Source organism: Borostomias antarcticus, assembly GCF_949987555.1.
Source record: "Borostomias antarcticus genome assembly, chromosome: 20".
In the NCBI taxonomy this organism is placed as follows: Eukaryota; Metazoa; Chordata; class Actinopteri; order Stomiiformes; family Stomiidae; genus Borostomias; species Borostomias antarcticus.
Genome location: NC_140253.1, coordinates 18,577,265 through 18,601,153, shown reverse-complemented (window position 1 = coordinate 18,601,153; position 23,889 = coordinate 18,577,265). Strand labels below are relative to the sequence as shown.

The 23,889-nt window shown below is 47.8% G+C and overlaps 1 protein-coding gene across 1 annotated transcript in view; it reads right to left on the bottom strand.

The window, feature by feature from the left end:
- LOC311322624 (uncharacterized protein) overlaps positions 1 to 9,849 on the bottom strand; it is a gene marked incomplete at its 5' end in the record, with an annotated part of 35,585 nt that extends 25,736 nt beyond the window's left edge. The window contains 11 exon segments of the mRNA XM_084454704.1: positions 868 to 1,054; positions 1,900 to 1,981; positions 2,171 to 2,252; positions 3,105 to 3,563; positions 3,723 to 4,336; positions 4,427 to 4,535; positions 4,872 to 5,241; positions 6,599 to 6,687; positions 7,759 to 7,765; positions 7,918 to 8,031; positions 9,800 to 9,849. Coding sequence (XP_084310830.1) covers positions 868 to 1,054; positions 1,900 to 1,981; positions 2,171 to 2,252; positions 3,105 to 3,563; positions 3,723 to 4,336; positions 4,427 to 4,535; positions 4,872 to 5,241; positions 6,599 to 6,687; positions 7,759 to 7,765; positions 7,918 to 8,031; positions 9,800 to 9,849 — 2,163 coding nt within the window.
- Between the last annotated feature and the right edge of the window lie 14,040 nt (positions 9,850 to 23,889).

The following is a 23,889-nucleotide window of genomic DNA, read 5'->3' as shown; positions in this document are numbered from 1 at the left end:
TGTGTGTGTGTGCTGCTAGAGATGGGGCTAGGATTCAGAAGTCAGGTTTGTGTTATGCCTCCCCGTCGGGCACGCCCCCGTCAGCCTCGTTCCGGCGCCTCATCCCTGCCGGATTGAGCGGGCCGGGTCTCTGCTCTGCTAGCTGCTCAGGTGTTGGCGATTATCATCAGCCCAGCTGCTTCCAATCACCATCAGGACAGCCACCTATATAACGCTGCTGCAGACAGAGACCCGACGCTTGAACGTAATAAGCTGTACGGTTAGTTCTGGCTCCTGTATTTTCTCCTCGTATACATCTCCTTGCATTCTCCTCGAGTTACCGTGTTTTTGTGTTCTTCCTGGCTGAGTTTTTCCCCGTCTTTTTGTGTCACCCTCAAGCTCCCTCCGACCCCCTGTGCCTCCTGGACCCGTTCCCTCTCCTGTGTCTCCTGGACCCGTTCCCTCTCCTGTGCCTCCTGGACCCGTTCCCTCTCCTGTGTCTCCTGGACCCGTTCCCTCTCCTGTGTCTCCTGGACCCGCTCCCTCCTGTGTCTCCTGAACCCGTTCCCACCCGGACCTCGTATTTTTTGCCCCCTTGTTTTTTTTCCCTTCTTGGACTGATCTCCCTGGCTTGACCTCTGGACTACCCTCGATTACCCCCTTGGATCACGGACGTTGCTCTTTAGCTATAGGCTACTTTATTATTAAATCCTTGTTATATCATCTCCTGGCCTCTGTCTCTGTTCTCTGGGTTCCACCACATTTGGCCTCTCCTATTAGGGGTGTGCGTAACAGTACGTTCAAGCCAACATGAGCCAAGGTGGTTCCCCGGGAACAGGGGCAGGGGTCCTCCCTCTGGTAGTCGATTTACGCAGAGAGATAACTAGCCATGCGGCGCAGCTCACCAGTCTGCAGGCCGAGCTCCAGAAAGCCTTCCCCACGGTCCAAAGCCAGATAGCCGTTCTGGAGGACACCACCCGAGCCACCGTCGGGTCTGTAAACAGCCTCGAGGCAAAGGTGGACGCCTTGTCCGGGGCTCTTGCCTCCATCCAGCGTTCTCTGGACGTCATCGCCGCTGGCAGCAGACCATTCACACCAGGGCAGATGGCTAATCCCTCGGTCGATCCTGCAAACCCCGTTTTGCCCATTCCTCCAGTCGCTCGCTCGGAGCCCAGTTTAGTGAGTCCCGCTCCGTTTCATGGGGATTTTAACCAGTGTCGGGGTTTCCTAACCCAGTGTGGATTAATGTTTACGCACCAGCCGTCCAAATACTCCTCCGATGGGGCCAAGATAGCGTTTATAATGTCACTACTAGCCGACAAGGCTCTCAATTGGGCCATAGCCGCGGTCGGGAGCAGTATAGCCTACTCCACGGACTACTCCCTTTTTTTGACTGAGTTCCGGTTCGTGTTCGACCACCCCCAGGACGGGCAGGACGTAGCCAGCCGCTTGCTGGCCATATCCCAGGGTTCGCGCTCAGTAGCTGAGTATATGGTCGAGTTTCGTACTCTAGCCACGGAGACTGCCTGGAATGACGGAGCTCTCCTCAATATTTTCCATAAGGGATTAAATGACTCCATCAAAGACCTTTTGGTGCGCGATGATCCCGGAACCCTAAACGAACTAATCACACTGGCCCTTAGGATGGATGCACGCCTCCAGGTACGACGAACCGACCGGGCTCAGCGAGCTGTCACGCGCCCCGCTCCTCGTCACGCAGGAACAACCCCGCCCCCATCTCAGTCCACGCTGCCTCCTCTCGCGGCTACATCCGGGTCTGGAGAACCGATGGAGATCGGCCGCTCTCGGCTCTCGCGGGAGGAGCGAGACCGGAGGCTTAACAACCAACAATGCCTGTACTGCGGTAAAGAGGGGCACTTCATCCGTGCGTGTCCCATCCGGCCAAAAGATTCAGCTCACTAGTAGGGGGCATACTGGTGAGCAAAGCCTCTTTTTCTCAGCTCCAGGTCACTCCTAGCCGCCTTTTCCCTGCTACCCTCACCTGGGGCAAGGACACCCTTTCTGTCAGCGCTCTAATAGACTCAGGGGCAGATGGTTGTCTTATAGATGAAAACTTAGCCCGCCAGGCGGGCATCCCTTTAGTTCCCCTAGACCGACCCATCATGCCCAGGGCCATAGATGGTCATTCCCTAGGAACCATATCTCACACCACTGATCTGATCTCACTCACCCTCTCTGGGAATCACACTGAAGATATTCGTTTTTTTGTTCTTCAGGCCCCCACAACGCCCCTGGTGCTGGGAAGACCCTGGCTTGAGAAGCATGAACCCCACATCTCCTGGGCTTCAGGCCAGATCCTAGGCTGGAGGGCTACATGCTACGCCTCCTGTCTTCGCTCCGCCCTGTCTCCCTCTAGCGACCCCAAGCCTAGACTAACCCCTCCAGACCTCACTGGAATTCCCTCCACCTACCACGACCTGGCCCAGGTGTTCAGTAAAGACGAGGCGCTCTCTCTGCCACCCCATCGCCCGTATGACTGCCCTATAGACCTCCTTCCTGGGGCCACCCTGCCTAAAGGACGGTTATACAACCTCTCACTCCCGGAGAAAGAGGCAATGAGGAATTACATCACGGAGTCCCTAAACTCGGGTATAATCAAGCCCTCCTCCTCTCCTCTCGCGGCAGGGTTTTTCTTTGTGTCTAAAAAGGACGGCGGGCTTAGGCCCTGCATTGATTTCCGGGCTCTCAATGACATTTCTGTTAAGAACAGATACCCCCTTCCACTCATTAGCTCCACCTTCGAACCCCTCACCCATGCCAAGGTGTTCACTAAGCTGGACCTCCGCAATGCCTACCATCTCGTCCGTATCAGGGAGGGGGACGAGTGGAAGACCGCTTTTAATACTCACCTTGGCCATTTCGAATACCTTGTAATGCCTTTTGGCCTATCCAATGCTCCTGCCATATTCCAGGCCCTGGTTAATGATGTCCTACGAGATATGTTAAACATTTTTGTTGTGGTATATTTAGATGATATCCTTATTTTTTCGCGGTCCATGGAGGAGCACCACCAGCACGTCCGTCTTGTCCTGCAAAGACTCCTAGAGAACAGGCTGTACGTGAAGGGAGAGAAGTGTGTGTTCCACACCAGCTCTGTCACCTACCTGGGCAATGTGGTGGAGGACGGACAGATGCGCGCAGACCCAGCCAAGGTCAAAGCCGTCGTGGAATGGCCACAACCCACGGACCGGACCCAACTGAGGCGCTTCTTGGGGTTCGCGGGCTTTGTGAGGCGGTTCATCAAGGGGTTCAGCCAGGTCGCAGCGCCACTCACCGCGCTTACTTCCACCTCGCGGCCTTTCTGCTGGAACCCTGCTGCTGAGGCTGCCTTCGCCCAACTCAAGCATCTGTTCTCTACCGCTCCAGTGCTGATCCACCCCGACCCTGAGAGACAGTTCATTGTGGAGGTAGACGCCTCGGACACTGGTATCGGGGGTGTCCTCTCTCAGCGGTCTGGGGAGGACCAGAGAATACACCCGTGCGCCTACTTCTCCCGGCGCTACGAACCTGCGGCTAAGAACTACGACGTGGGCAATAAGGAGCTTCTGGCGGTTCACGAGGCCCTGAGGGAGTGGAGACACTGGCTTGAGGGAGCCAACCTGCCGTTTTTGGTGTGGTCGGACCACAAGAACCTAGCCTACCTTGGGTCAGCCAAAAGGCTCAACTCCCGACAAGCCCACTGGGCTCTCGTTTTTAGCCGTTTTAACTTCACGCTAACCTACCGTCCAGGCTCCAAAAACATCAGAGCTGATGCTCTCTCCCGCCAGTTTCCCAGGGAGGATTCGGATGTCTCGGAGGGTGGGGATACCATCCTGTCCCCTTCCCAGGTGGTGGGTGTCGTAACCTGGGGCATCGAGGCAGTCGTGAAACAGGCGCAGCGGGCTGAACCGGACCCGGGAACCGGACCACGTAACCGTCTGTTTGTTCCCACAGCTGTCCGGGCAAGGGTGTTGGAGTGGGGTCACTCCAGTCGTTTCGCGTGCCACCCCGGCGAGCGGCGGACTGCAGAATTCGTCGGTAGGAGGTTCTGGTGGCCTACTCTCAGGGGCGACACCAAGGAGTTTGTTGCCGCCTGCACCATTTGCGCCCGGAGTAAGGCCTCCCATCGGCCTCCTGCAGGTCTCCTGCAGCCTCTCCCGGTACCCAGTCGACCGTGGTCCCATATAGCTCTGGACTTTGTCACTGGGCTCCCAGTCTCCCAGGGGTGCGACACTATTCTGACCATCGTGGACCGTTTCTCCAAGGCGGTCCACTTTGTTCCCCTCCCTAAGCTGCCCACAGCGGCCGAAACTGCAGACCTCCTGACCCTCCACGTCGTCCGCCTCCACGGGATCCCCTCGGATGTGGTTTCAGATCGGGGCCCCCAGTTTGTCTCTAAAGTCTGGCAGGCTTTCTGCAGGGGCATTGGGGCTACCGCCAGCCTCACCTCCGGATACCACCCGCAGTCTAACGGGCAGGCTGAGCGTGCCAACCAGGCTCTGGAAGCCGCCCTCCGCTGTGTCACCGCCAACAACCCATCCTCCTGGGCGAAGTACCTGCCGTGGGTGGAGTACTCCCTGAACTCCATGGAGAGCGCCGCCACCGGTATGTCCCCGTTTCAGTGTTCACTTGGATACCAACCCCCTCTGTTTCCCCAACAGGAGCTGGAGGTGGCGGTCCCAACCACCAGGGCCCATCTCCGCCGGTGCCGGAACGTCTGGAGGACCGCCAGGGCTGCGCTGCTCCGTGCCACCGAGCGCGCCCGGCGGAGCGCTAACCGGCGGAGGGTGCCGGCCCCTGACTACCAGCCTGGTCAGAGGGTTTGGCTGTTGGCCCGGGACCTGCCCCTCCAGACCTCCCGAACCTCCACCCGGAAACTAAACCCCCGTTACGTCGGTCCCTATCCGGTGGACCGCATCATCAACCCCACGGCGGTACGTTTGGTTCTTCCTCCCTCTCTCAAGATCCACCCCGTGTTCCATGTCTCCCAGCTGAAACCTGTGGCCACCAGCTCTTTGTCTCCCCCCAGCCCGGCTCCGCCGCCGCCTCGTATCCTGGCTGATGGGGACCCTGTGTGGCCAGTTCGCAGGCTGCTTGAGGTCCGCCGCCGGGGTCGCGGATTTCAGTACCTCGTGGACTGGGTGGGCTACGGGCCCGAGGACCGGAGTTGGGTGCCGGCGTCCTACCTCGCCGACCCGTCCTTGTTGGACGATTTCTACCGGGCCAACCCTGGGGCCCCGGGTCCGTCGTCCGGTGCCTCCCCTGAGGGGAGGGGTACTGTTATGCCTCCCCGTCGGGCACGCCCCCGTCAGCCTCGTTCCGGCGCCTCATCCCTGCCGGATTGAGCGGGCCGGGTCTCTGCTCTGCTAGCTGCTCAGGTGTTGGCGATTATCATCAGCCCAGCTGCTTCCAATCACCATCAGGACAGCCACCTATATAACGCTGCTGCAGACAGAGACCCGACGCTTGAACGTAATAAGCTGTACGGTTAGTTCTGGCTCCCGTATTTTCTCCTCGTATACATCTCCTTGCATTCTCCTCGAGTTACCGTGTTTTTGTGTTCTTCCTGGCTGAGTTTTTCCCCGTCTTTTTGTGTCACCCTCAAGCTCCCTCCGACCCCCTGTGCCTCCTGGACCCGTTCCCTCTCCTGTGTCTCCTGGACCCGTTCCCTCTCCTGTGCCTCCTGGACCCGTTCCCTCTCCTGTGTCTCCTGGACCCGTTCCCTCTCCTGTGTCTCCTGGACCCGCTCCCTCCTGTGTCTCCCGAACCCGTTCCCACCCGGACCTCGTATTTTTTGCCCCCTTGTTTTTTTTCCCTTCTTGGACTGATCTCCCTGGCTTGACCTCTGGACTACCCTCGATTACCCCCTTGGATCACGGACGTTGCTCTTTAGCTATAGGCTACTTTATTATTAAATCCTTGTTATATCATCTCCTGGCCTCTGTCTCTGTTCTCTGGGTTCCACCACATTTGGCCTCTCCTATTAGGGGTGTGCGTAACAGTTTGGTGTATAGTCAGCTGAACAGCTCTGAGAGAGAGAGACACAAGGAGTCACACAGAAACAGATTTAGAGACATACAGAGAGAGAGAGAGTGATGGATGGATGGATGGATGGATAGAGGGATGGATGGATAGATAGATCCGTAAAAGATAGATAGACAGATATACAGACAGACAGACAGACAGACAGATACTGTAGACAGATATAGATCCGTAAATAGATAGATAGACAGATATATAGATGGATCCGTATATAGAAAGATATAGAGATAGACACTGACAGACAGATAGACAGAGACAGATAGATAGATCGATAGATAGATAGATTAGATTTATCAGTAAGAGTGTTACTGACGTGACAGCTGATCATTTTAGTACGTTACAAATGCTAAAATTATTACAGTATTGGTAGCTACAGTATTACATCATTGGTAGTTTATGACATTATTAGCTGCTATACTCTTTCTCTGAAAGGGATTGGTTGCACCCTAGATCTGTCACACTTCATTTTTATGATAAACATGACTCAAGAGTTTGATGTAAATCTTCCTGTTAACTTCACTTTATTGAATAACTAACATGTCACCTTTATTAAATAACATCAGTGGTTCATATTTACCTTTTCTCATCAGGGTTCTTTCCATCACTGAACGTGGGAGGAAGACCCATAGACCTGTCACTCTTCATGGACACACAGCTGGGTCCAGGTGAGGCTGGTCTCTGCTGTTTGATCCTGTCAAAGACACAGAGACATCACCAGAGTATTATCAGCTGGAACTGCTGTGTTTGTTGGAGTGGAAATGTAAATCAATATGAACCATGAAAAAGACGCCCATATGAAAGTAACTTCACCCCATACAAGCCTACACATGATGACATCAGCCCACACGTGATTAAATGAACAAAACGGTCACTTGCAATCTACAAAGTAGCAGGAGGCAAAAGCTGCTCATCTGGACAAGGACACATGCAACAACAACGCAGGTCATCACCGCTCAGGACAAGGGGTGTAAATCAGCGTGTCTACCCGGGGTTGGTGTTTACATCACTGCTGATCAGAGCTGGAGCTGAGAAATACCCGTGTCTACTGCAGAGTCAGCAGACATGAGACTGAATGATGAGTGTTCCCTTCACCACTGAAGACTAAACAAACGTTAGTGGGTGTTGGTGGGGTTTTGGACTCATGTGAAAAGGATTTATGAATATCTCTATCAAGGGCCATCTCGTGGTGTGTGTGTGTGTGTGTGTGTGTGTGTGTGTGTGTGTGTGTGTGTGTGTGCTGCTAGAGATGGGGCTAGGATTCAGAAGTCAGGTTTGGTGTATAGTCAGCTGAACAGCTCTGAGAGAGAGAGACACAAGGAGTCACACAGAAACAGATTTAGAGACATACAGAGAGAGAGAGAGTGATGGATGGATGGATGGATGGATAGAGGGATGGATGGATAGATAGATCCGTAAAAGATAGATAGACAGATATACAGACAGACAGACAGACAGACAGACAGACAGATACTGTAGACAGATATAGATCCGTAAATAGATAGATAGACAGATATATAGATGGATCCGTATATAGAAAGATATAGAGATAGACACTGACAGACAGATAGACAGAGACAGATAGATAGATCGATAGATAGATAGATTAGATTTATCAGTAAGAGTGTTACTGACGTGACAGCTGATCATTTTAGTACGTTACAAATGCTAAAATTATTACAGTATTGGTAGCTACAGTATTACATCATTGGTAGTTTATGACATTATTAGCTGCTATACTCTTTCTCTGAAAGGGATTGGTTGCACCCTAGATCTGTCACACTTCATTTTTATGATAAACATGACTCAAGAGTTTGATGTAAATCTTCCTGTTAACTTCACTTTATTGAATAACTAACATGTCACCTTTATTAAATAACATCAGTGGTTCATATTTACCTTTTCTCATCAGGGTTCTTTCCATCACTGAACGTGGGAGGAAGACCCATAGACCTGTCACTCTTCATGGACACACAGCTGGGTCCAGGTGAGGCTGGTCTCTGCTGTTTGATCCTGTCAAAGACACAGAGACATCACCAGAGTATTATCAGCTGGAACTGCTGTGATTGTTGGAGTGAAAATGTAAATCAATATGAACCATGAAAAAGACGCCCATATGAAAGTAACTTCACCCCATACAAGCCTACACATGATGACATCAGCCCACACGTAATTAAATGAACAAAACGGTCACTTGCAATCTACAAAGTAGCAGGAGGCAAAAGCTGCTCATCTGGACAAGGACACATGCAACAACAACGCAGGTCATCACCGCTCAGGACAAGGGGTGTAAATCAGCGTGTCTACCCGGGGTTGGTGTTTACATCACTGCTGATCAGAGCTGGAGCTGAGAAATACCCGTGTCTACTGCAGAGTCAGCAGACATGAGACTGAATGATGAGTGTTCCCTTCACCACTGAAGACTCAACACACGTTAGTGGGTGTTGGTGGGGTTTTGGACTCATGTGAAAAGGATTTATGAATATCTCTATCAAGGGCCATCTCGTGGTGTGTGTGTGTGTGTGTGTGTGTGTGTGTGTGCGTGTGTGTGTGTGTGCTGCTAGAGATGGGGCTAGGATTCAGAAGTCAGGTTTGGTGTATAGTCAGCTGAACAGCTCTGAGAGAGAGAGACACAAGGAATCACACAGAAACAGATTTAGAGACATACAGAGAGAGAGAGAGAGTGATGGATGGATGGATAGAGGGATGGATGGATAGATAGATCCGTAAATAGATAGATAGACAGATATACAGACAGACAGACAGACAGACAGATACTGTAGACCAGTGGTTCTTAACCTGGGTTCGATCGAACCCCAGGGGTTCGGTGAGTCAGTCTCAGGGGTTCGGCGGAGGTCAAGACACACACCCGACTCATATGATTCGTGATGACACGCCCCGCTTGGCCATCATTGGCTGCAGGTGACCACGCTACATCGCTTGACCTATCTGTGTTGCAGGGAATTTGGTGCGCTCAGTAGTCGACTTGTGACTGTCGTCATGGTACGTCGTGTGATTGTGAAAGGAACAGACTTTGTTGCGAAAATGACATGAGAGTGCCACTTGCCATGGTGAAGCTGCACATTTCTGAACTGGTCTCTGAAAGGCAACAGCAGAAGTCACACTGATTTGCAGTAAATATTCATTATTATGTTTTTGTGTGAAAATCATGTTTTGATGGTTTTGTTCTTTGAACACAGTGATGTTGATGCACGGTTCATTTTGTGCATCAGTAAAATATATACCTATGTTTTGAATTTGAAAAAATCATATTTTATTTCTCCAATTAAGAAGGGTTCGGTGAATGCGCATATGAAACTGTTGGGGTTCAGTACCTCCAACAAGGTTAAGAACCACTGCTGTAGACAGATATAGATCCGTAAATAGATAGATAGACAGATATATAGATGGATCCGTATATAAAAAGATAAAGAGATAGACACTGACAGACAGAAAGACAGAGACAGATAGATAGATAGATAGATAGATTAGATTTATCAGTAAGAGTGTTACTGACGTGACAGCTGATCATTTTAGTACGTTACAAATGCTAAAATTATTACAATATTGGTAGCTACAGTATTACATCATTGGTAGTTTATGACATTATAAGCTGCTATACTCTTTCTCTGAAAGGGATTGGTTGCACCCTAGATCTGTCACACTTCATTTCTATGATAAACATGACTCAAGAGTTTGATGTAAATCTTCCTGTTAACTTCACTTTAGTGAATAACTAACATGTCACCTTCATTAAATAACATCAGTGGTTCATATTTACCTTTTCTCATCAGGGTTCTTTCCATCACTGAACGTGAGAGGAAGAGCCATAGACCTGTCACTCTTCATGGACACACAGCTGGGTCCAGGTGAGGCTGGTCTCTGCTGTTTGATCCTGTCAAAGACACAGAGACATCACCAGAGTATTATCAGCTGGAACTGCTGTGTTTGTTGGAGTGAAAATGTAAATCAATATGAACCATGAAAAAGACGCCCATATGAAAGTAACTTCACCCCATACAAGCCTACACATGATGACATCAGCCCACACATGATTAAATGAACAAAACGGTCACTTGCAATCTACAAAGTAGCAGGAGGCAAAAGCTGCTCATCTGGACAAGGACACATGCAACAACAACGCAGGTCATCACCGCTCAGGACAAGGGGTGTAAATCAGCGTGTCTACCCGGGGTTGGTGTTTACATCACTGCTGATCAGAGCTGGAGCTGAGAAATACCCGTGTCTACTGCAGAGTCAGCAGACATGAGACTGAATGATGAGTGTTCCCTTTACCACTGAAGACTAAACACACGTTAGTGGGTGTTGGTGGGGTTTTGGACTCATGTAAAAAGGATTTATGAATATCTCTATCAAGGGCCATCTCGTGGTGTGTGTGTGTGTGTGTGTGTGTGTGTGTGTGTGTGCTGCTAGAGATGGGGCTAGGATTCAGAAGTCAGGTTTGGTGTATAGTCAGCTGAACAGCTCTGAGAGAGAGACACACAAGGAGTCACACAGAAACAGATTTAGAGACATACAGAGAGAGAGAGTGATGGATGGATGGATGCATAGAGGGATGGATGGATAGAAAGATCCGTAAATAGATAGATAGACAGATATACTGTATAGATAGACAGACAGACAGATACTGTAGACAGATATAGATCCGTAAATAGATAGATAGACAGATATATAGATAGACAGACAGACAGACAGACAGATACGTTTTGCTAGCTCACTTTACAGTCTTAGCTACCGTTAGCTGCTTTTAGCCATCTGGCTATTATCTAGCGTTACAAGAGCTCTGGTCCAGCCCACGTGAATATCTCTGATAACGTTACTGTTATTATATAACATTATTATTTAACATATTGCACCTGCTTTTGGTAACGTCCTGTGGCAGTAACCTGCACAGCACACTCAATTCAACCATAATAATCGACCCTTCCTTGGCATTAAACTGCCCTGCAAGGTTTCTGGAGTGAGAGCCTAAGCTACCAGAAGTGTTGTGAGTGCTGCTGTGTTGTATTTAAGCAGCGTTACGTTGGTTAGAAGTCAGAGGGTTTCTCCTGCTTATTCTCTCTCACTCAAACTACATTCAATATGCTGTAGGTCTACCGCTAATGATGTCATTGGTGCTGTTTTATTATTACTAATCACTTTCATAATTTCCCCCTTTGTCTTGTAGCTCGATCACTACATTTCCAGTACTGGGAGGGGTCGGACACAATCTTTCTTGCCCGCGCTTCAGGACTCTGGAGGTGTGTAGGTCCAGGTTGCAGCCAATGTCACCTAATGATATTATTAATATTTTAGAACCTCCCCGTTTTATAAGTATGTCTTCATTTTATGTCATGTTGTATCTGGGTCAATACAGATGTAAACCTGCAGTACCAATAAAGTTTTATGTAATGTATTTATTCTTATTTCTTATTCGTATTTATTTATTCTATAAAACATAGCCTACTTCTCACAATAACATCATCTTCCTTTGATCAAACACCTGTGTACTGAATAACTTGTCCAGAGGCCTTGTATTGTAGCATTGTGCATATAGGGGCTATTGTGTTATTATATGACTTGATGTTTGTGATGTTTGTATGACTTGTGAATGAAGTGAGGAAAATAGCTGTATTTTCAGAGAAATGTTGGTTTAATCTGATCCTGTTAGCTATTTCTAAACTATGATGATTGACTTCTGAGTATGGCTGTCGGCTGGAGTTTTCTGTAAGAAACGGTGTCTCTCTTCCATAGACTTATGAGATGTCATTCTTAGGGCTGGTACATTCTGTGCCAAACAGCAATTGTTGTGGTTAGCGCCGAGGCGGTGTAGCTCATCTTGACCTTGCAGGGCCAGAAGCCACATCAGACCAGACCAGACCAGACCAGACCAGACCAGACCAGACCAGACCAGACCAGACCAGACCAGACCAGTCTGATCGGGGAAGAAGGGGGGTGGAACGCCCCCGAACCATAAGAACCGTGCTCGAGCTCAGATGCTTTGATTTGAGTCCAGACAGCATACAGACAGGTCAGCTGTACATTAGACTAGATGCCATCGTCTTTTGTATGTCAAACTTTCTGTAATAAACAGCTTTTGATTGTCGCTCAAATCCTGTGTTGGACAGACTCATTTGGAATAAACGTGAAAAGGGACACTGGACTGTGTGGTATTTTCTGAGATTGGAGAATCTTTTATTGTAATCAAAACACAATGCAGAGCTTAATAAGGTCAATAATGATAAAAGACCACGAAAGTCAACAGAAGTCCCCCACCCTACCCCTGACCCCTGCCTCTACCTGGACCCAGGCACACTCACACACACACAGACATACACCAGTCCTGGGCTCAGATCCCCTTCCCCTCACCCTAACCCGGGTCTGTATCCTTTTCCTACCCCGACCCTACCCCAACCCCTGCCTCTACCTGGACCCAGGCACACTCACACACACACAGACATACACCAGTCCTGGGCTCAGATCCCCTTCCCCTCACCCTAACCCGGGTCTGTATCCTTTTCCTACCCCGACCCTACCCCAAACCCTGCCTCTACCTGGACCCAGGCACATTCACACACACACAGACATACACCAGTGTTTGCCATGTCTCTCTTATGATGTTTTTAGCCTTTCTTACTCTGAAAATGTAATTTAATGTAATTTATTGCTTTATAAATGTTCTTAGCCGTTAGACAAACATACTCCAGGAGCTTGCTCCATCGCCTTGTTGAGAGGGGTCAGGGAAGAATGTTTACAGCTCACTTATCTGGCCCCCGGGTGATTACTGTTTTTTTGCTTCCCTCTGGAGTATGTAGGGGTGGGTCGTATGCCCACCTCCCTTGTTCTCTGTCTTTAGCCACTACGGGCCGCGCCTATGGAACGACCTGCCGGAGGACCTGATGGGGGCAGAGAGTGTAGATACTTTTAAAAGTAAACTTAAAACACACCTTTTTACCCTGGCTTTTACCTAGTGTGTTCTCTCAACCTGCACTTGTAGTCTCTTGGTGTATTGCCTTTTTATTTCATTTATATATATATATGTATTGTGTCCGTTTTCTTTTCCTGCTTTTTTAGGTTCAGCACTTGGAGTTGCACTTTGTGTATGACTTGTGCTATATAAATAAAGATTGATTGATTGATTTAAGTTTCTATTTTCCTTTTATAATTCACCAAAGAATTATAATTTCTGCAAAGCACTGTCATGGGAAAGTTGTGTAGGCCTTATCTTCACTGCAGTGGTCTTCTGCTCCATTCCTACAATATCACCAGACAGAATGATGATCCTCCCAGAACCAGCACCTCCATCCAACCCAACTGCAGGAAGCATTGCGCCTTTTAGGATTAAACAGTAGTGATATTCTATTATAACCAGAAAGCATTACAATATCACTCAAAACTACCTGTTGTCACGCCCCTGCCTCGCCAGCCCCGCCTTCGTCCCGCTACCACGCCCTCTGACCCTGACTCAGATTCTCCTGGTACGTCCCAGAGGGCGCAGCGGGAACTGCGCTCTCACCAGTCTCAGCCACGAGCCGGGCGTGGTCCCACTCCACACCTGCCTGACATCACCAATCAGCCTCAGCCACAAGCCGGGCGTGGTCCCACTCCAAACCTGCCTGACATCACCAATCAACCCATCTCAGCCATGACCCGGGCGTGGTCCCACTCCACACCTGCCTGACATCACCAATCAACCCATCTCAGCCATGACCCGGGCGTGGTCCCACTCCACACCTGCCTGACGTCACCAATCAGCCCATCTCAGCCAGGTTAAGAAGCCGGGCTACTCAGCAGTCGGTGCCAGATCGCTGACCAACCTAGTGGGCATCACGTCTCTAGCTTTAACCTAACCTGCATTCATCCAAACCCTACCTCACCCTTTTTGTTTTCCTTTGTCCTAGTCTGACCTCCCTGCCACTGCCTGAACCTTGCCTGGAGACCACGTTCCTGCCTGAACCCCACGCCTGTCTGACCACCACGTTCCTGCCTGAACCCCACGCCTGTCTGACCACCACGTTCCTGCCTGAACCCCACGCCTGTCTGACCACCACGTTCCTGCCTGAACCCCACGCCTGTCTGACTACCACGTTCCTGCCTGAACCCCACGCCTGTCTGACTGACCTGTTCCTGCCTGAACCCCACGCCTGTCTGACTGACCTGTTCCTGCCTGAACCCCACGCCTGTCTGACTACCACGTTCCTGCCTGAACCCCACGCCTGTCTGACTGACCTGTTCCTGCCTGAACCCCACGCCTGTCTGACCACCACGTTCCTGCCTGAACCCCACGCCTGTCTGACTACCACGTTCCTGCCTGAACCCCACGCCTGTCTGACTACCACGTTCCTGCCTGAACCCCACGCCTGTCTGACTGACCTGTTCCTGCCTGAACCCCACGCCTGTCTGACTGACCTGTTCCTGCCTGAACCCCACGCCTGTCTGACTACCACGTTCCTGCCTGAACCCCACGCCTGTCTGACTGACCTGTTCCTGCCTGAACCCTGCGCCTGTCTGACTGCCACGTTCCTGCCTGACCAATAAACGTGCCCCAATGTGGGCTTGTCCCCCTACGCCTATCGTGTGTGCGCTCTAACACTGAGCCAACGCCGGTCACAGCATCCCCTCCCCCTTTCAGTAAAGCACATTGGCCCTCATGTACTAAGCGATCGTACAACAGAAAACTGGGCGTACGGTCATTTTCAAGACAAGATCGGCATGTATCAATTTGGACGTGAGCGGAGACTGCAACAAAATCTCACGTCAAGTCTGTGTAGCAAGTTTGAGAACCATCATGAGACCGATTCAGACGGGCATAAGCGCAGCGCTGCCAATAGGCATATTCATCACTTTTAAATATGTAGCCCCCTAAAAATAATATATTTTGTAAAGGCCACGTCTATGTGTCAGATATCCCTAACATAATAAATTAATATTTTCAAATTGTTTGCAAGTAACGGGGTAAACGTGTTTAGTGTAAGTGAAGCCTAGTTTCGCTTTCATTTTAAGATAGCCTTATAGCGTAGCCTACTTGTTAGACCACACAACTGTCTGAGGAGAGAGGAGCCAGCCTCAAGCTCTAGTCTACCGGACTCCATCACGCAAATCAGAGAATTGTCAAATTAGCCTATAATCTGACAGGCATCTAAACCTCTGCAGCCAAATTCAACAATCCAAATAAGTCGACTATGGCTAAATATTACGCCTACATATTGTAAAGGCCTCAGCTACGGCATATACATAACATAAATAGGTAGCCTATTTCCAAATTGTTTGTAATCAACGAAATTTGTTGGCGTGGGCCTAAAATCAGCTTTGTTCATATTTTAAAATAGCCTACTTGTTAGCCCAGGCCAGTGACATAAGCAATTAAAATCACCCAATGAAAAGTAATGGGTAGCTGATTGCCAATGTGACAATTAGATGACTTTCAGTCAACTAGCCTATTTAAACAAGAGCGACAATCATGAAATTGCAGCAATGGCAGACCTGCCACTGTTAGAGGAGCTTTACGCACCCCTAAGACGCGAGAGGGTTTTCAGGGACCGCGATGATCTCTTCATGGAGAGTGACGACTGGCTTGTCAGCCGCTTTCGTCTCCCAAGCCATGTCCTTTTGGACTTATGCCATCATTTGGATCCCCATTTAAAGAGGGGAACCTGGCGGTCTCATGCAGTACCTGTGCCAGCGCAGGTGTCTCCACCTTGGGGTTTTTGGTCACCGGGTCCTTTCAGCAGGAGATGGGGGACAGGTCTGGCATCTCACACTCAACCATCAGCAGGACCATGCCGGCAGTGTTGGAGGCTATCAAGTCCCTCACTCGCCGGTACAGTACATCACATTCCCGTACAATGATGCCCAGCAAACCGTGATTAAGAGAGAAGTGTATGAGATTGCTGGGTTTCCAAATGTGATCGGTGCGATTGACTGCACCCATGTGCGTCTGAGGCCTCCATCCGTGAATGATTACGCGTTCATCAATCGTAACAACTATCACTCCATCAACGTGCAGGTGGTTTGTGATGCCAGCCTATCCCTGCTGAGCATGGTGGCCCGGTGGCATGGGGGGAGGCACCACTCCTTTATCCTGCAAAACAGCAGCGTGGGGACACGGCTACAGGAGGGCGCGCTGCAGGGACGCAGTCATCTCCTCGGTAAGCAGGCCCACTACTGGTTCAAATACATTTTCAAATATTCAAGTGACTTAACATTTCGATATGATTCATGTGCTAGGTGACCAAGGTTATGCCCTCACGGACTACCTGATGACCCCACTGGCCAACCCTGCCACAGAGCAGGAGCGCAGGTACAACGCTGCGCACATACGCACACGGGGCACCGTGGAGCGTTGCATGGGGTTGCTGAAGGGGAGATGGCTCTGTCTGGGATCCGCGGGGGGAACTCTGCTGTACACGCCAGAGAAGGTCTGCAGCATCATTCTGGCAGCATCATATTGCGCAGGACAACAGAGTTCCACACCATGCTCCCATGGAGCCAGACGAGCTCGTGCCCAGAGAGCCGTGCCCAGCGCAGCCTCCACAGACAGCCATCCCACCTCCGACCCAGCTTCAAATCTGAACATTTTTTCTCCACCTACATGCAAATGGTAGTAATATGAGCAATCATGTTTTACCTACTGCACAGATGTAGGATAAATTAGAAATTAACCTCTGGTGGAGTTCGATTGGCGACAGAAACACTGTTCACCTTAGCGGTAATTTCTTGCCATACGGCATTTTTCCGGCCTCCTTTAATTCCGTTTTTCAGGCTGGCAAACAAAACCAATGTATTGGATTGCACTTCAGAGGTTAGAACCTCGATTTCCACCCCAGAGAAATTCCTCTTTTTTTTGCCATATTACGCCTCTCCATGTCGTAAACTCTAGAGGCGAGGCCTCTGAAACCTGAATATATAGGGGCGTGATACTCTAATTACGATTGATTTCATCCGCCGCATTTATCAACGCCCGATCATTCCTACGATGGGATTGGCGGCATACGAATGTTTGATAGATCACAAGTGGACGCTGACGTACGATCATTTGTGCGATAGGATCTGCGCTCGGATCTGCGCTCCGTTGATACATGAGGGCCACTGTGTTGCCTTTCTATATGAGATGGGCTGTATTAATATACACTAATTACTTTGATTTGATGGAACGTGGTGTAGGCCTATTAACGAGTTATTACTGTGGTATTCTGCTCCATTCATACAATATCACAACAACAGACAGATGTTGATCCAACCCAGAACAAGCAACGTTTCAGCTACACTTGGAAGAGGAACGTCAGGGGATCAAGAGTGCAGGGGAATGCCACTGGCTGTGTTGCTACTTCCATAACTAACATTAGTGAACAATGGATTTAATGTTGCTACTTCCATAAATGGAGTTAATGTTGCTACTTTCATAACTAACATTAGTGACCAGTGGATTTAATGGTGGCTACTTCCATAACTAACATTATTGAACAATGGATTTAATGTCGGCTTGACAGCGCAAATTATCTCTGCCTTCTGGTAAGATCCATAGTTGCAATTATTTGACTAGCTAGCTAACATTATAATACAGGTGCATCTCAGAAAATTTGAATATTGTGGAAGTTCATTATTTTCCGTAATTTAATTCAAAAAGTGAAACTTTCATATATTATAGATTCATTACACATGTAGTGAAATATTTCAAGGCTGATATACTCCATGTTGCTCCACGTCGATGCAGTAGTTTGTGCAAAAGGAGCCCCGACCAAGTATTGAGTGTATAAATGAACACTGAACATACTGTACAATCATAAATATTAAAACAAAAAAGGCTTGAAATATTTCACGGTGTAATGGATCTAGAATACTGAAATAATTAAAGTTTCACTGTTTGAATTAAATTACGGAAAAGAATGAACTTTTTCACAATATTCTATTTTTTTGGATGCACCTGTATAAAGTCTAACAGCCCAAGCCTCCAAACTTGCATGGCCGGTTGCAGTGTGCTTTTTCTCAGTGTAGCGGGAGACGCATAATCTTCATGCCTTATCATACCTGTTACGCAAATTTGCACATATGGCATGTTAGGTAGCGTGTACTTTTATAATAGCTGGAGATTAAAAGCTGGTGTGACATCACACACTGATAATATGAAGGACTTTGTAAATGCCTGTACACTTCCTGGTAAATCCAGTGTCGAAGTAACTATGGTTACAAAAAACAAATGTGGAAGTTGGGGCCACAGCCTGTCAATCATATCTAATTGACAGCTTGCTTTAACACGCTCACAAAGCTCGGTGAACTTGTAGAAGAGCAAATTTGGGCATAAAAAGGGAGTTTAGTACTTAAAAATTACTGAATAACAACATTGATAAACACACACTTTGATGTTCCCAAAAGATAACTGGCATGTGTCATATTTAACCACTGTGTTACCCCTTTAACAGATTCATCCTTGGGCCCATACTTTCCAGCTTGGTCTGATGCTGGACAAACAAGCTCCCTTTGACCTCTTTACAGGTGAAGCTCCACCCTCTACACCTGGGTGGGTGGGATAGTGTCTGGGTAGCCAGGAGGGACAGAGAGTGGGTCGGCTCTTTTAGGATTTTTAACACCCCCCTGTCTCAGAAGCACATTTCCCCTCCTGGTAGGGTGGGTTTGATCTCGCTACAGCCTTCTCCCCTGTGTCTCCCCTTCTCCTCACCCCTCTCACCCCTACTGTCTCAATAAAGAGGAAACTAGCATCTCACCTTCATTACAGGATATGAAATAACAGCACTGGTCATTATTACATACCTTTTCCCATCAATGAAAAGAATAGTACATCAGTTAATGGACAATTAATTAGCATCTGCATTTATCAGTTGGTGAGAACTATATCTATTAATAATAAGCTCTGCAGGATCTGGGTTGAGATCTACATTATGCAGATGCCACTGGCATTGTCCTACGGTAGTCAAAGCTAACTAACAAGTTTGTGTGAATGTCATCCACAGTACTCCACCCTGGTGGCAGTTGGTGCTTTTAAATTCATACCCGTTTTCTAACTTGTCACTATAGTTTCTCCTACGGTTCCCAGGATTCCTACAGTGTAAATATCTAAGCTGTGACATTTATTCTTCTTGAGATAGAGCTGTCTGAAGCAGGCCATGTTTTCCTCATGCCTGCCCTCTAGTGCTGGTGTGCAACGGTATTGCTTTTCATAAGTTAGAGTGGTGAGCAAGTCATGAGATTAGACACCAAACCCCACATACCAACATCTCACTCACTGAGGTAATTTGAAGAGGGTGAATATTAATTGATGACTACTTTGACAAGGTTGATAAGAATCTGGTCAATATGAGCCAGGAAAAACACAGTAGGGTCTATAAGTTGAGCTGAAGGTAGAGGTTAATAATGAATGACTCATTCAAGGTAATCATAGATGTTGGTGCAGTTTATGTTTTAGTATAAAACAGTTTAATGACAACAATCTGAAGTTCCTACCGTGACCCAGTGGTAAGATCTCCTTCTCTGAAGCTGATTGGTTTATCCATAGACCTGTCACTCTTCATGGACATACAGCTGGGTACAGGTGAGGGTGGTCTCTCCTGCTGGATTGAGCTTCAACACAACAGAGAGAGACCTTCAGTCTCTCATGTATTCTGACTAAAGATGATGTCATCATATCACTGCTGAGCTCTGAGGTGGAGACCAGTCATGAACAGTTCTGGATTCTCATCTTACCTCTTAGCTTTGGTGTCCGTGTGATGTTCCCCAGAGAGACTCATTTCAGAGGCAGTGTTCTCCTCCTCTCTCTCTCCAGAGAGACTCATTTCAGAGGCAGTGTTCTCCTCCTCTCTCTCTCCAGAGAGACTCATTTTAGAGGCATACATCACATACAGCATGACGCTCTTATGGCACAACAGTCCCAGAACAGATCAGTGACAACATGATGTCAACAACAAAAAACAAACATCTTTATTTGTCATGCGGTGAGACACACGCACATCACACGATGTAGGTGGCGAAACATGGCTGGAGCATCTCCACTGTCATGAGAGAAGCTGCCTCCCTCAGAAACCTGTCCAGCTCCTCCCAGAGAGACTGGGCAGCTCAGTGAGTAGAAGGAGCAGGAACGTGGTCCTGGTTGTCAGAGAGACTGGGCAGCTCAGTGAGTAGAAGGAGCAGGAACGTGGTCCTGGTTGTCAGAGAGACTGGGCAGCTCAGTGAGTAGAAGGAGCAGGAACGTGGTCCTGGTTGTCAGAGAGACTGGGCAGCTCAGTGAGTAGAAGGAGCAGGAACGTGGTCCTGGTTGTCAGAGAGACTGGGCAGCTCAGTGAGTAGAAGGAGCAGGAACGTGGTCCTGGTTGTCAGAGTGCACCAGAGCTCACTGGGAACAACACTATATTCCACTACTATGCATATTCTGGATCTGCATTTACAACGTTGCTCTAACATTTTTCCACTGCTGAATCACCAAATTTCCCCCTAGAGGGATAATTAAGTAATGTTACAGGGCTCAGTTTCCATGTGATCCATAATGGGTGCTCTAAATTATCTTCGCCAGCAGGTGTCAGTAGTGTATAAAGCATTTATGGGGCCTGAATAGACCTAATGAATCTATTATGCAATGTGCCTCGAAGCCTCGGTGTTTCAGAAAGCCTGATTTCGCCAGTCGCCATCACTACCTACTTCCTCGCAAATCCGCCTTTTAGTGCTGCTGGTGACCTCAACGCCAGAGGGAAATTAGCCTACACTCAGGACATTTATCATTTTACAAGTGTCTGTTCTGCTTAAATTTGAACGGCTTTTGAAGAACATTTAAAATTGTTTGCATTAAACATAAACAGACATGATGACAACGCGCGTTTCTAACTTACAGCCGCTTCTGTGAAGTTTAAAATAGTTTGCAAACATTCGCGTAGGAAGACGAAAGTGAGACTGAGAGCCAAAGGCAAAAGCACTTATTAGCAATATTTCAGATGTAAACCCAAAGCTAATAGGGAGCTTGATAACAGGACATGTGTAAACTCTTCCAGCCTGGTTCTCTGCCTGCACACGGAGGGGTCGGTCTACTGATCAACTCTCCTCCCTACTTTTATTACAACTCCCCGGACACGATTCACATGAACGACCTGCTTCACACTCAAATCGGTGATTGAGGCCGAAAGGGACGAGTTTGCAGGTATGATTCTCGTCTCCACGTTGAGAAGTTAATATTCTCTGTTGTCTCAAAGTGGAGGCTGTGTGGAAACGTTTGACTTATTTCCAGCTGCGTCACACCTCTCCGCCCTAAGAACACAATGCTGATTCTCTCCCTCTGTGAAAACTCTGCTTAAACGGGAACTGGATTAAACAGCAACTCATCTCTCTCACTGTTAAATCGACTGTGATATTTTGAAAGGTTATTCTGAATTATAGTAGCCTACTTACTCTGTAATCCCCTCTCCACTTTGAGATTGTATTATTTTCTGTCGAAGCGAAATGGATTCTTCTTATTATTATTCTCCTCTGAGTTTCATGGCGCAAAATGGATGCTGCGGAAACTTTTTACTTTCGTTTTCATCTGTAACAGTTGCGCCTAAAGTTCACTCCCCTTCCGTGAACGCGCGCTGGCCTCTTCTTTAGTTGTCAGTGCAGCTTGTCATTAGTTTGATCTGCGCTCTTCTTCCAACAGGACAAGTGTTTCTACCACTCAAAGACTAGAACATCACAAGAGGTGCAATTATCACAAAAAGCGATCTAGCCTATAAGCCATTTTTGGTTACTTGACGATTTGACCATTCCGTTGTTTGATGACTCGCAAAACAATAGCCTATAATTATAGGCTTAATAACTTAACCAAGCTATTATGGGCAGATATAACATTGCCTGAGCGTTCCTGTGTGAGGGGTGTGTGTGTGTGAGCGTGTGTGACTAGCCTACTATTTTAAGATGTATGTATGTTTATTTGTGTATTTTTGTATCATGTTTCTTACTTATTTACGATTTAATTCAATTGCTTGTTTATTGTAATTGTTGCCAAAATCGGAGTGCCCCTGTCAAAATGCTCCCCGTTCAAACTAAGAGCTTGTGCTTTCTAGGGTAGCATCCAGGCACCTGCTGGACATGTAAAGATGTCCCCACAACACGTGTGAAGTATGTCGGGCTTTGCTAACAATAAAAAGGGAGTGGTCAGATTTTCAATTTAATTCAAACCTTTATTATTAACTCTATAGAGTAATAAGGTATTTCAGTAGGCCTATGTTATTTTATTGCCAGGCGGGTGCTATAACAATTCACCTTAATGTAGGCTAGGCTACTTTGTTCCTATAGGAACAGGATACTCAAATACATGAACAATACTTGTAAATTGAATAAGATGTACTTGTTTAAATTAATTCCAATATACCTGAGTTCATGGTTTACAACCACTCATCTCGTAGCGTTCTTTCAAGGACTTTCAAAATAAAAGTAAGGGAAAACGAATCTACTTTTTTTTACTCACTTGGCATTGGTCCGAATGATAGGCCTATACTGAAGTATGAAGTAGGCTATATTGAATCTGATATACTGAATAGCCATATTTGTAGGACCTGTTCATCAGTTAAGGACAACTTTAATCTAAATGTATGCAAGCAGACCATGAAAACGTGTTTATCTGAGGCGAGGGGGGTGCTTCCAGGTTAGTGTTAATTTGGAAGAAACCAAATCCACTGGGCGGGAAAGAGGGTGTTTGGCTTTTTGAAAGAGGTTATGGTGGCTTTTCGAAGTGGTCTATGACAATTAAAATAATACATTCAGCTCAGTAGAGAAAATAATCATAGCTCCGCATTGTAAAATGTAATGATAAACAAACAATAACAGAAATGTATTTTTTTTATTATTTTTTTTAAAAGCACTCCCAAATCTGAGGGGGCAACTGCCCCCTCAAGTTCTATGGGCATGACGCCTCTGGGTAGAACACAATGTGTCAGAATAAATGGTGATCTATCACCCCCCTGGAACATGATGTGGGTGTGCCACAGGGATGGATCCTGGGCCCTCTCCTGTTCAGTCTGTACATAAATGGCCTGCCCTCTGTCTGCTCTGGTTCTCTAGTCCACATGTATGCGGATGACACAGTCATCTATGTGCATGCTAAAAACAAAGCAGAGGCAGCAAGCAAACTCAATGCAACCATGATACAGGCTGTTCAATGGCTCACTGACTGCTGCCTCCACCTGAATGCAAAGAAAACCATCTGTATGTTCTTTGAAACCAGGCCAGCGTGGCTTATAGGCTTGTTTCTGTTCAGGACTGGTCGAACGGAAGCTAGTCCAACGCTAAAATAGCTGTGAATTGAAATGACATGAAATAATGTCTGATAAATTAAGATAGGTCTTGCCAATTCTAATCCAGCACAATAAGAGCGGGATAGCCAGTTAGCTCATGAGCTCACAACAACTAGCAGCAGCTTCCATAAAATTAATGGTAGCGGTCAGTGGCTAAAGCAGTTACACTGATGATTCCTGTAACGTTAGCTATTTTGCTGCAATTGGTTCAACTTCTGTTTCTGGACAAAGGTAAGGGATAAAAAGAGTGAAAGTCATAAAGTCATCCCCACCGGCCCCCCGTCTCCTGGGTGGGAGTCCTATGCTTTCACCGCTACTCTACTTGTGCAGTAGAAATCGGCAGGTTGGTTTTGGTGTCCTTCTTAAAGTCCCTAGTGTGGGTTGGGGTTAGAATAAGCGTTGGGGTTAGAATAACCGTTGGGACAGGATCTGACCTATAAGGCAAGGGGTAAAGGTTGGAGTGAAAGGATGAACATGTGGAGGTTTGGGGTATAGTCCCATAAAGTCATCCCCACTGGGGCCTTGAACCCCCGTCTCCCGGGTGAGAGTCCTATGCTTTCACCGCTACTCTACTTGTGCAGTGGAGATCGGCAGGTTGATTTTG